Source organism: Lontra canadensis, unplaced genomic scaffold (assembly GCF_010015895.1).
Source record: "Lontra canadensis isolate GAN:19392208 unplaced genomic scaffold, GSC_riverotter_1.0 scaffold24, whole genome shotgun sequence".
Classification (NCBI taxonomy): Eukaryota; Metazoa; Chordata; class Mammalia; order Carnivora; family Mustelidae; genus Lontra; species Lontra canadensis.
The window spans coordinates 16,667,303-16,679,798 of NW_022631018.1; the positions used below are offsets into that span (position 1 = coordinate 16,667,303).

The 12,496-nt window shown below is 46.5% G+C and overlaps 1 protein-coding gene across 2 annotated transcripts in view; it reads left to right on the plus strand.

Moving 5' to 3' along the window:
• Nucleotides 1-4,380: 4,380 nt before the first annotated feature.
• The window catches only part of RGS7 (regulator of G protein signaling 7), a 492,581-nt gene continuing 484,465 nt past the window's right edge, over nucleotides 4,381-12,496 (plus strand). The window contains exons 1-2 of one of the 2 annotated variants that reach the window (XM_032862939.1): nucleotides 4,381-4,631; nucleotides 5,614-5,742. In XM_032862939.1, coding sequence (XP_032718830.1) covers nucleotides 5,665-5,742 — 78 coding nt within the window. In that variant the 5' untranslated portion in view covers nucleotides 4,381-4,631; nucleotides 5,614-5,664. The remainder of the gene's footprint in view (nucleotides 4,632-5,613; nucleotides 5,743-12,496) is intronic. The other variant, XM_032862938.1, reaches the window with a different exon arrangement.

A 12,496-nucleotide genomic window follows, 5' to 3' on the forward strand; every position in this document is an offset into this window, starting at 1 on the left:
ACTCTTTTTTTCAGAGGCCTCAGAAGGAACCAACTCTGTCTGCACCTTTATTTTTGGACCTTTAGTCTCTAGAACTATGAGACGATACATTTCTATTTTTTAAGCCTCTCAGTCTGTGATATTTTGTTACAATAGTCCTAGCAAACTGCTACAACGATGTCCAATATTTCAAAAATATACATAAAATTCTACTTTTCCCCCTAGGATAAGACTGCTGAAGCTACAATGAAACAAACAAACAAAATAACAACAAAGGCTTTAAATATCACTATTTGGGGTAGAATTCTCTTTACTTAGTGAAGTAACAGGGCTTTTAGTTTTTAGAAGTTCTATCTGGCATGGAAAAAGAGGTGCATTATTACATTTTACAATTTAATTTGTTTGACAGAAGTATCACAAAACACAGGGTCCGTAAGGAAAATGACAAAAATGATTTTGGATGATGATAGCTGAGGATTACATATTTACATGGTTTTGGAAAGAAAAGAAACAGAAAAATATCCCACAATATCGATGTTGTTTGCTGTTTACAACGTAAAGGGCCATTATGTAGGAGGAAAGTACCAAGGAGAACATTTTAAAATCTTATGTTCTAAGATCCAAATGGATTTTGAGAGACCTAGTCTAATTCCCTCAGGTTATGTCTGGAAAAAATGTGAGTCCTGGGAGCATTAAGATGATGGACATAATTTTGGTCCCAATGCACAATAACACAAATGATGAGGCTTAACAATAACAAAAGAAGAAATAGTGGACGGTGCTCGTCCTTTAATCTTCCTCCATATTTGCTTTGCAACCATAAGTAACCATTAACCACCTTGAGTCATTAAGGCCCAGAGAGAAAGGTGTGCATTAGGTGTGTGGAGGGAAGACAGGTGAGAGGAGAGATGAGACAGACAAGAGAATGACAGGTGTCTTTGTGGGAGATCCTCAGATTTTCAAAAACTCATTCTGTTGCTAGAGGCATTTTTCACATGTTTTCATAGGGGTTTGGATTCACACAGCTGTGTGTTTGCATCCAGACTCGGTTATTTAGAAGGTATACAATCCTGGTCAAATTTCCTAACTTGAACGTCAGTTTCCTTACGTTGCTTGTGGGGTGAATTTTGTCAGAAATGGTGAGAATATTTTAATGCGTTTAGAGATAGTGTGACTTCAGGAAGTTGTAGTTTTATCATGGTAATTTTCCCAGTGGGCTTCAGAATTTGCCTCTGTGCCTTACTAGAAACTCCTTCCCTCATCACCTTCCATGTAGACCTCTTACTAGTCCTTGAAGAGCCTTGTTGGAACATCAACCCCTTTCATACTTCCATTGTTCAGTTTTGCATTCTCATGTGTCATTGGTTTCAAGGTTTTTGCCTCTCTAACTTGGATTTCTTGGGGAATAGTGAAAAGGACCGGAAGACTTGGATGTGAGCTCTGCCAACCACTCAGTCCGAGAAGTAGAAGCACTATGAAAACAATGGAGTACGGGGTGCATTATGGGAACAAGACCTTACATAATTGTGAGGAAAGCAGGCGAAGTTATTTTCCAGAATAATGAATTGAAAGATCTGAAAAAAGACGCTACTAACCCCCCACCTGGGGTCTTAGGCAAGTGGACGGGCAGGTTGAAGCTTATGGGGGAAGCTGGGAGGCCAGGCATGGCCAGGTGCAGGAGGGAGACCAGGAAGTGGAGCGGACAGAAAAGTCAATGAAAATCTGTGGTCTTTGTGTGGCTGCTGCCTCTGTAGGTCCACATTCAGGCTTTTTGTAAGGTGTGTGGGGCTACTCTTCCTCAGGGGTGGAACGAAATTTGAATGGAACGAAATCTGAATGTGAAGTGAGGGAGAATAAGGACATGCTAGAACCTTCTGGGACCCAACACATGCCAACACACAAACTTCAAAGACCTTCAGAGAGGAATAGGTGCTGTCTCACTCTTTTCCCAATCTTGCACAAATTCCTCTACTCACTTGAATACAGGGGAGGGGATGCTGGGAAATGTAGTTCCAGCTAATCAAGTTGACTGGTACAAACCACCACAGCCACTTAGTGGTTATGTGGGTTGAATGGGGCAGTTTACTTAACATTTCTGATCCTCGCCTTCCTTATTGGTGTATTGATACAAAAGAGGTAACAGTTATAACGAGGGCTTTAGAGGGTTAAATGAGATAATAATGCAAACAATGTATTACTAAATATAAAAATTATGTATCAGATTGTTGTGATTAGATACATTGATTCATTTAGATAAATGCATCTACTTGTGGGCTAGAAACTGTACTATGCCTGGGATATATGGCGTGAGCTAAACAGACAATATATCAGGCTTCTGGGTGGCTCAGTGGGTTAAGCATCTGCCTTTGGCTCATGTCATGGTCCCAGGGTTCTGGGATCTGCCCCCATCAGTCGGTCCTGTTCCCTGCTCAGCAAGGAGTCTGCTTCTCCCTCTGCCTTCCCCTGTTCATGCGCGTGTGCTCTCTCTCTCAAATATTTAAAGTAAAATCTTAAACAGACACTATCCTTGTTATCATGAAGCTGATCAACTTAATCTTCTGCTGAAAACTCATTCAATATAATTGAGAATTCACTATTGGTTTAGTAACATGGAGGTTGTTGCCAGAATAAAATGGGTTCAAGACAAAATAAAAGAAAAGGAAGTTCTTGGTGCCAAAGGAAGCAAAAAAATAGGGCAGGAATAAGTGGAAAGTGTGTCAAGGGAGATTTTATACATAGCTATATCTACATATAGATCTCTTCTGCAAGATTATGTCTATGTTGATATAGATATACATGTATCTAGGTGATGGATGGATGGATGGATGGGGTCCTTTGCAGCCGGGGTGTATTTTACACTCTGTGTATAAAATATACACAGTTGGCTCTATTTTATCTGCTAGATCCACCAGTGATGAGCACGGGCATGGCCCCCAACGGGGTTAGAACCTTCGTCTTGTGATGCAAAGGAGAAAGGCTGCTTCCTTCAGGCAGGTCTTCCTTAAGAGGAACAATGGTCAAGCTGAGTGAGGTGCCTCCTTATTCTTTCCAGATTTGTTAATTCCATTCATGTCAACTTCCCAGAAGTAGACTGAGCAGAGGGGAAGAGAACGGGGCTGAAGGGGAAGAGGTAGGTCTGGTTACAGCAAGACTTAAGGAAACAGTAGAGAAGAATTTTTAAAAATGGCAACTTTGATGAAAAAAACAGCATACTTTCCAGAGCACACAATGCAGAAATTTTGGGAACTGGAGAGGAGTGGGAGATGGGTCAGACTAGGGTGTCTGTAAAGGGGTTGGGATAGTAACGTTTGCCTGGCAGTATTTAGAACTGAGAACAGGTTAGATAACTCTTTGCTCCTTGGGTGAAACCTGCCTGCCTGGGTGGGACTGGGGAAACGCATTGGACCCCATGGTTTGCTCTGAACAGTCGTCCCTGCTACCAGGGTAACGTTATTCTCTTCGGCCCCAGGGGATTAAGAAGGGGTTGTCTGGATTATCTTCCGTCTTCCCCCACACCTGGCCCCGCTGAGGAAAGAAAACTTCAGATATTTATAGCTTCCCAAATCTGCCCCGAAAAGCCAGAGACGCAAGTTTCTTGACCAGAATTGGGCCAGCAGTGATCTTGCTTCTTCCTGTCGTTCTAATCCTTAGAGGGGAATTAGTGACAGCGACTTGAAGACTAATTCCGGGGGATCAGCACCCCAGGTCCTCTCTGAAGCCCGCGAGGGGGTGAGAGCGTGGGCAGAGGCGAGCGCTCGGAGCACCTCCCTTCCCGGGCCGCCGCGCGCAGCTGGGGACGGCCCTTCAGTCGCACAGGTGGCCGGTCTCCGCGGCGCCCGCAGCCTCCAGACCGGTGCCGACTCCCCAACTTGGGAGGAAGCTGTGAAAGCCGCAGGCTGCGGGCTGAGCGGCTCAATCTGACCTGGCCATTTCCTTCACTCCCAGGACTTCTCGTGTCTCTCCACGCTCGTCACTTAAGCACAGCGGTAATCAATCCCCGCTGCCCTCGCGCTGCCGGCGGAGTCCGCGGGCACGTGATGAAGCGCGCCGGCGGCGCGGGGCTCCCTCCACCCCCGCATCCCTCCACCCCTCCACCCCTCCATCCCTCCATCCCTCCATCCGCCCGCCCGCCCTGCCCTTCCGGCGGCCGCTCGCCGCCCCGCTCGGGTCCGCAGGCCGCCCGCGGCGCGGACACCGGCTGCCGCGCGTGGTGTGCGCCCGCCGGGCCCGGGGCGCGAGAGCGGCCGGCGGGGGCGGCCGGCGGGGCGGCGAGCGCGGAGCCCGGAGCCCGGGAGCCCGCACCTCTGGCCGCCGGGCCCACGTGACCGCCCCTCCTCCCGCCTCCCAGTCGCGCGCACGGGCCGGCGTCTCGGCTCCCGCGCGCGCTCGGCGGGTCCCCGCGCCCGGGAGCAGAGGCGGCGGAGGGAGCGGGCCGGCCGGGCGGCGGGGGAGCGCGGGGGGAGCGGGCGCGAGCCGCGGGCTGCCGGGGCCGCCCGTGCACGGCGGCGGGGGCCTGAGCCGCGCGGTTCCGCATCCGCCGAGGGTGATGAGGCTGCCCTGCCTCGCTGCTCCGCTTGCCGCCAGCTGACAGCGCCGGCACCCAGCCCGCCCCGGAGCGCAGACGCCGCGGGGCCGTGACCTTGGCCGAGGAGGTAAATAGGGGAGGTGGTTGGGGAGGAGGCGGCGCCGCCCCGCGCGCCCCGCGCCCCCCGCCCCGCACCCACCCTCGCTCGGCGCCCCGCCGCGCGGCCGCCCCGGGAGCCCCGCGCCCCAGCCGGGCTGCGGGCGCCGCGCTCACCCAGGTCCGCGGTGCTGAAACTGCTGCCATTTGTGCTGCCGGGAGAGCCGGGCGGCGGGAGCTGGGCTGGGGGGGCTCCCGGGTTTGCTGCTCTTGGGCGGGCGGCTCTCAGGTTCCTGCAGGCGGGCTGCGACCCACGGTAGCCCAGGTACTTGCCCCGAGGGGGGACTCCCACCGGGTCCTGGGGCTGAGACGGATTCTGGTGCCTTCTGGCAAAGCCTGGGCAGGGTTCCGTCCTGACTTCGCAAGTGGAGTGGAAGAGGAGGGGACCCGGTGGCGGGCAGTGCGGGCGGCAGGTGGAAGTGGGCGCAGCTCCTCGGGCTCTGTGTGGGAGACCCGGGGGGGCGAAGGGAGAATGCCACGGGGATGGGCCTGCCTGCTGCGCTGCCTGCGGGGCGAGTAGCCAGGTACCTGGGAGCGAGTGTGCTGCCACAGGGGGCTGCCTTTCCGCCCTCTTGGGAGAACAAGAGGGGGAGACAGGAGAACTCTGTCGCGCAGGGTTGGTAACCGTGGGTTTTTTTAGGCGAGCGTCAGATACTTTTTAAGAGGAGTATCCAGGAGATGAAGTCAGTTAAAACCATAGCCAAATGCTTAGGATTGTCATTTCTTACAACTCCCTGAGGGTACTGTAGGTGTAAATTCAGTTTTCTTTTCTTTCTTTTTTTTTAAAAAATCTATTTCTGTGCCACTTCCTGCAGCCAGCCTGGACATGTAAGTCATGTACATGTGCTCCATGTGCAGTGGGGGCTGTGGGTTATGAGCAGGATTCAAATGCCCCCCCCCCCCCCCCAGCACCACCATTCGCTTCTGACTGAGGTCTCCCTGGCCCTTTGCAGAACGCACACCAGTAATTCCAGTATCTGAGAGCAGACCAAGTGTGGGGTGACATGGCCCAGGGGAATAATTACGGGCAGACCAGCAACGGGGTGGCGGACGAATCCCCCAACATGTTGGTGTACAGAAAGGTAAGAATTTCTTCACTTTCTTGGAGAGAGGGAAACTTTCGGCTTCCTTGATTAACCGCCCCCCCCCCGGGGGGTGGGGTAGAGTGTATATCAATTTTGTCACCTGGTGGATTTCCCAGATTGCCAAGTACTGCACACCATACTTGATAATCGGATGTTCTCACTGTGTGGAGACACAGTGAAGTAAATGAGGCCAGCCATCCTCTGCGCGCTCCTTTGTCTGCTGATTTCCTGTAGATTAACCTGCAGTCAGAATTATCAGGAAGTTTGGGCATCCCACATATTTTGTGATACATGTGCTTTTATACAATGCATAATAGTTTTTAGAAGCTCTTTCATATACTCCCCCTCAGCCTTTGGGTTGTAAGGATTATGTAAATGTATAACACGTTAGGAATGAAAAGACCACTTTGCAGTTCTGCAACAAGAGTGAATGTGTCTGTGAATCTATGGTTGGTTTAAAGATTTTACTTATGACTAAATAATTCTTTTTTTTTTAGCCTAAATTATATTTTTTTACTATGGATTATTTTTACGATTTTGTTTACGAATATTTCAATGCCATATGACCGTTAAACCTTCATATTTAGAGCCCCTCCCCCCACCACAAACTGATCTGACAGTTCTATACATTTTAGAACAATGCTATCAGCAACAAACTTCTAGACACCAAGCCGCCATAACAGATACATTTGAATACTGTGTGTGCTTTAGAATGGTTGCTTAGGTAACTTCATTCTGGTCACAACAATATTTTTAAAATGAAGGAAGCTGTATTCTTGATTTAACTTCTGTACCAGTCATTTCTATTGCCTTTTATGCTGGGATTATTTTTCTTTAGCATATTATCTGTAGTGCTTATGGGGCATGATTTCTTTAGTTTATGTTAGCAGTGACAAAAAGGAAATCATACCTTGGAATCAGGAAAATTGTTAAAGGTTCCATTAGCGTGAGCCATAGGAGTCCCAGCGAAGTTTCTATATGTTCTCTCATGAATACAGCCGAAAAGCTGGATGCTACCTTCACCTGTACTCAATCTAAACTCTCCTGCGATGTGGGCCAAAATCATTAAGAGGTGGTGGTGAATATGTGTTTGAGGGAATATTGTTACTGCTTTAATGTGAATGTTCATGGGCATCCTGACACAATATTAACATTTTTTATTTTATTTTTTTCTCTTGCTTTATAGACAGTACTGTTTTATGTGTCTGGGACAATGCAGTATGATAGGAAATGAAAACTGGAGATTAGTTGCCTATTTTAGATTTAAAGCATCCCAGCTGGATAAATTAAGAACATAATCCACTTGAGCCTAAATTATTACTATTGTATTCCTACATCAATTGAAAAAAATGGATATTTGCCACCCATTCTGTGTAGGGTTTGTTCTGAGAAGAGCTGTTTGGAGGGCAGTTGTGTGTTTTTAAATAAGTTACAATGTTTTCTTTGTTTGGTTTGCTTTTAACATAATAAGCAAGAGGTGGCAGTTGTCAGTTCTGTAAATTGCATGTGGAGAGCTGGACTTTTGGGTGTAAAACCACAGTGTTTAGCTACTTTTGTTCAGTCAAACATTGTGTTCTTTTTCTGGTTCTTTAGAGAAGATGAGGCTACATTGATCAGCCACCGGACGCTTATCTTGATTAGAAATAAACTCGGCATGACATGAATCCATGTATCTCATTTAGTCAGTTATTATGAGAATAGATGAAAAAATGAGGCTAGGAACTTTAGAAATAGTTACTAGATTATAGAGTGCACCCAAGCTTCTTATCGCTCATTTTTAATTTATTCTGTAAATTGTTGTATGGCCCCGAATTGCTGCTAGGGCTCCTGGTAAGTTAACAGACTGTGACTTAGGGAGGGACTAGGATGCCTCATTATTTTAAACATTATTATTTGGTCGGTTAAGCTTGGAACTGCTTATGCTACTATTTTGCCCACCTTTTATTAGCTCTTTGTTATGTATTAATGACACAATTTATTTTTAGAAAATATTTCTCGGAAAAACCGTTATTAGAAAAAAAAATAACTCAGTTCAGGGATTTGTACCCATACTGCGTAACTGCGGATTGCCTGTGTATTCTTTTAGTCTCTAAGCATACACGTTTTGTGTTTGTGATATTCAGAATAATGTCTAAGTAGCAGATAATTTATATAGTGAAACATCGAAGTGGCCCATGTCTGTGTGGAGACGTAGAGTCCGACCTCATGGTATCCTGTGACCCTTTTACCAGTTTCTTGTGTCTTTGGTCTGTGGACTTTACGTTTAATATATTTTCAGTGGCGGCTAAATCGTAGTGCGAAGAGCAGCAGAGCTGTGGCGGGGGCGGGTAGGACTTCTGGACGGTATTAGGGTATTTCATCTGCTCCACCTGCTTAAAGGAAGAAACACGATGGTACAAATGCTTCTCCACCACAAAGTCAATTACCAGTTTGGAAAAGAACTTCTCGACCACAGTGCGTTGCGCACTAGCAGGGCAGAGAGTGGGTAAACTGATGTTTTATCAACTCGTGGGGGTTTTCTACTCTGCTTCCCTGTTGCCACACGGTTCTTGGAAGTAGTAGGTCCTGGGCTAGAAACATTCGTAGCCTTCTCTCCGTTCCCCTCCCCCGCAGGCCACCTCTTGTTTACTGTAAGGATTCTCCTAACTGCCGCACCTGGAGGATATGCTGTTGCCATTTAGTCTGGGTAGGCTGAGAATGCCGCCTAGGAACGTTCCCGTGAATGAATGACAGGTGGTAGTGAGCTTCCCATGAGAGAGGGCATTTAGTGAATGTTTCGCAAAGTGGAAGGCCCCCCGAAGCGCTGGGATGCAGGCCTTTCTCCTGTTTGTCAGCTGTCTCTCCTTTAATGATTATCCTCACTCGGATTATAGGAGCTCCTCCAAATGAATGGAAATTTCCAAGGGTCTCTTTTTGGTGGAGAATCCTGGAGTGATGTTTCAGGAAAATGCACAGTGTGTAGGATGACGATGCTCCAAGCAGACTGAGGGCCACCATGGTGCCAGCACGGTTTCGCTGCCTCACAGTCAAGGTTGGGACCTGCAGGTCAGACTGGGATGTCTGTGCGCAGCTTCTCTGGCTTAACGTGAGGGATTGCAGGTGGAAAGATGGGTGAAATACATAAAACGGATTAAGAGATACAGACTTCCAATTATAAAAAAGTCGGGGAGATGAAAAGTATAGCATAGGGAGTTTAGTCAATAATATTGTAATATTGTATGGTGATAAACGGTGTTGACACTTGGTGTGGTGAGCCCTGAGTAACAACGTAAAATTGTTGTATCCGTATGTTGGAACTTGAAACTCTTATAACATTGCAAGTTAATTACACTTACGGAAAGAATTTTAAAAATGTAGGGTCTCTGTAGGCTTCATGTGATGTCATAGGTACACTTTAAAAATCCATATGGACAAAATACATGTTACCGGTTTTTCAACTCCTAATGCTGTTTTCTTTTCTAAGCCCGTGATTGAAGTGAGAGCGGTTCTGCCATTTTATGTAGCTGAGAACACTTTAAAAGCTCGTAAGATCTTTCTAAAAGCTCGTAAAATAGGAGGCTTGTCCACATTTAATTTGGGGGCTTTCGGGCTTTCTGGGCTCCTTTCAGGCAGGTATTAGCTAGAATGGAATTAGAAGTAATCAGCCTCCTTAAGAAGAGACCGACTGAACTCCAACTTGCCCTGGCTCCGGGCTAGCTTGAAACATTTGCGGAGGTGATGGCTTAGACCTCAGTTTTGTTCAGATGCCGCTGGCGTTCTTCCTCCGTTCTGGGCATAGTCCTCATTCGGGGCGTGGCCGTGGCTGGAGAGGATGGCTGAGCCGGAACCCGGGGTACCGGGAGACACATTCCGAATTGGGTGTCTGGCCAGCATGCTGCCCACTAGACAGTATACATCACTTTTTGTCCAGCGGCTGACATTCCTGCATTTGAAAAACAAAAGATCTAGGGCATCTTGGGGCCAGTATTTCAAATTGGCTGGAATGCTGGCTTCTCACCAGCAAGAATGCTCAAAATGACCAATAATCTCTGATACTTCTGGAGCAACCATTTATGGTTCGACTGCTGGAAAAGAAAACCGACATGTTTTCCTCATTTGCTACCTTAGTGGGTTGAACGTGTTTTGGGGGACAGCAAACCTGCGTGTCCGCCACACCTGCGCCCGTCCCTCCCCTCCCCACGCCCGCCCGCCCTCTCCTCCATCCCGTGCTCCGCTTCTCTCTTCATCTCCTGTGTACTTGTGCTCCTTCCAGTTGCTTCTTTTAATTTCTTCTTTTCAAAACAGACCAAAGCGTAAAGGTACGTTTTCCCTGAGGTGATGCTCTGTTTAGTTGTAAAAGAGAAAATGACGCCTTTTGGGGAAGAGAGCAGATTCCAGTCTGGTTTGGGTGCCTGTTATGCACGTGTCCCTTGGAGGGATGCTTTTAAACTTGGTCGCATATGTGCCACGGGGTCTGATACATTGCCGTGCACGTGGTGTGGCAAAACGTCTGTCTATAAGGCCCCACTGCTCTGTTCTTGAAGGCAAGGGGGCCCACTGGCCTTTCCTGCAGAAAAGTGCATTGGGAACTGTCACCCCAGTAGGACAGTCATCCTTTCTGATTGGCTTGACCTAGACCTTGCCTTTGAAAACTATGAAATCCATCTGCTCCAGGAGAGTACATGTACCCAAAAGAAAGGGGAGGGACTTGTTTCTTCTTTGGAAGAAATCAAGCCACTGACACTCCTAGTCTCTTGGGGGTGTGTGTGGGAGTTAGCTGACATTTTCTACATTAACTCCGTGCCTCTGTCCCTTTAGGATTGTCCAATCTGGTCAGTCTTAAGGGTGTCAATATCCCCCCCACTCCACCCCAACTCCATTATAAAAAATAACCATTGACATTTTTGATCCTTACTTATCTTTGGTCTTTCTGGGCTTAGGGTGCTGGTGAAGAATGTTTGTAACTGATAAGAGAAAGGCCCAGGAGAGAAGAGAGGGATGTTTGCAAATAGATCATCACAAAAAAGCCCGAGCCTTTAAGCCCTCAGATTTCTCGATTAGGGGCTCCGATGTGGGGGGCAGGGACCAGGAGACATGTCTTGCCATTGCTGAAAAATTCCAAAATGGAGTGTCTTCTCTAAATTAGATTATTTGAAAGCACCTTTCTGGACTAAGGGATATTGTCTACTATAAATATGAGCTTAATCTGTGGGAATCAAATGCAGACCTATTTTCCCCTCAGTGACATAAATACTGACATGTGCCCTGAGATGGAATAGGGCCGGCATCTGTGATATTTTTTGCTGAGAAGCAGACATTTTATGAGTAATACTTCAATGATGGATTTTGGGTAATGATTAACTTGCGTTCGGAGCAGGAAAGCCTTGCACGGTTGAGCTTTTCCCTCACCAGTTGGTGCTTGCCGGTGCTCTTTGTGGGATTAAGATAAGGATTTGTGGCCTGAATTTTATTTCCTTTATTTCCCACCTCCAGCCTCCCCGAAACTAATTGATCAGAAGAGAGTGCAGATGTAGGAAAGAGAAACTGTCTAGGGATTTTATTGCCTCCTAATAACCTTTGTGGTTCTACTGAGTGATGGAAAGCGGGGTATTTTTAGGAGGTGTGGTGATGGAATGTGTTCACTGCAGAGAATATGGAAATATTTTGGATTTGGATAGTTTGGTGACATTATAAATGTTAAGTGTCCTTGAAAAACGGAATCGTGGGAAATAAGCAACACAGATACTTGGCCCTCAGTCCCCTCCATAGCAGTGAGGAGGAGACATTGGAAGGTCAGGGTGACAGGGACTTCTGTCTTATAAAACACCAATCTAATTATAAAATAATTGTAAATGATAAAGTGGGTACCCGGTTCCTTAGGGAAAAAAAGGCCCACTTCTCTCTGCCGTTTGCCCAAGGCAATATGAAAATTTAGCTTACCCTCTTTTCAGTTCCCTTTGTCTTGTGCCTAATTCAATTAATAAAGGTCTCAGGACATTGGAACTCTGATAGAGGGTCATGAACTTGGTTCCAGTTCCATTAAAATTGCCACCTGGTGTAGGCTGGAATATTTTGGCTCAAGAATCCATCCAGAGAGATAAATTGCTACTCTGTCTTCTGAAAAAATATAGAGGGAAATGGCCGATTTGTGACATTAGCTGGTTTTCTTAAGAGTAAGTCTGGGAGCATTCTCATTTTTTTTCCTTCCTGGTGATAAGCAAGTAAACAGTTTCTTAAGAAGTGGAAGAAACTTGTGCACTATAGTTGTGTGGTCTTGGTTTTGAATCTTGGCTCTGCCATTGTTTACCTGTATGGTTGTGGGTTAGCAACTAACTCCTTTCACTTCAGTTTCTTTATCTATAAAACAAGGAAAACCAAAGATGGTTTCCTTCATAGAGCTGTTTGATGACAAAATGAGTTACCTGGGGAAGTGGCTTGTAGACATCCTAATATATTAGGTATATATTAGATCATCAGTGCTGTAACAAAAGTAATAGTAATTATTATTCTGTTTATCTAATTAAAATTATTAAACACCTTGTATGTGTTGTGGGAACCACTATGTTGTTAATTTTTTAATAAAGTGAAAGAGGTAAATATTTTCATGTCTTCCGGATAGTTAAGGAGGAGGTTCTGTAGGATGCTTTGGTGGTACTATTTTCATTAAGCTTACAATGTCCTTTCTGCAATTATTTAGTCCTACATAGCTAGCTTCTCCTTTTTTTTCTTTTCTTTTCTTTTCTTTTCCTTTCTTTCTTTCTTTCTTTCTTTC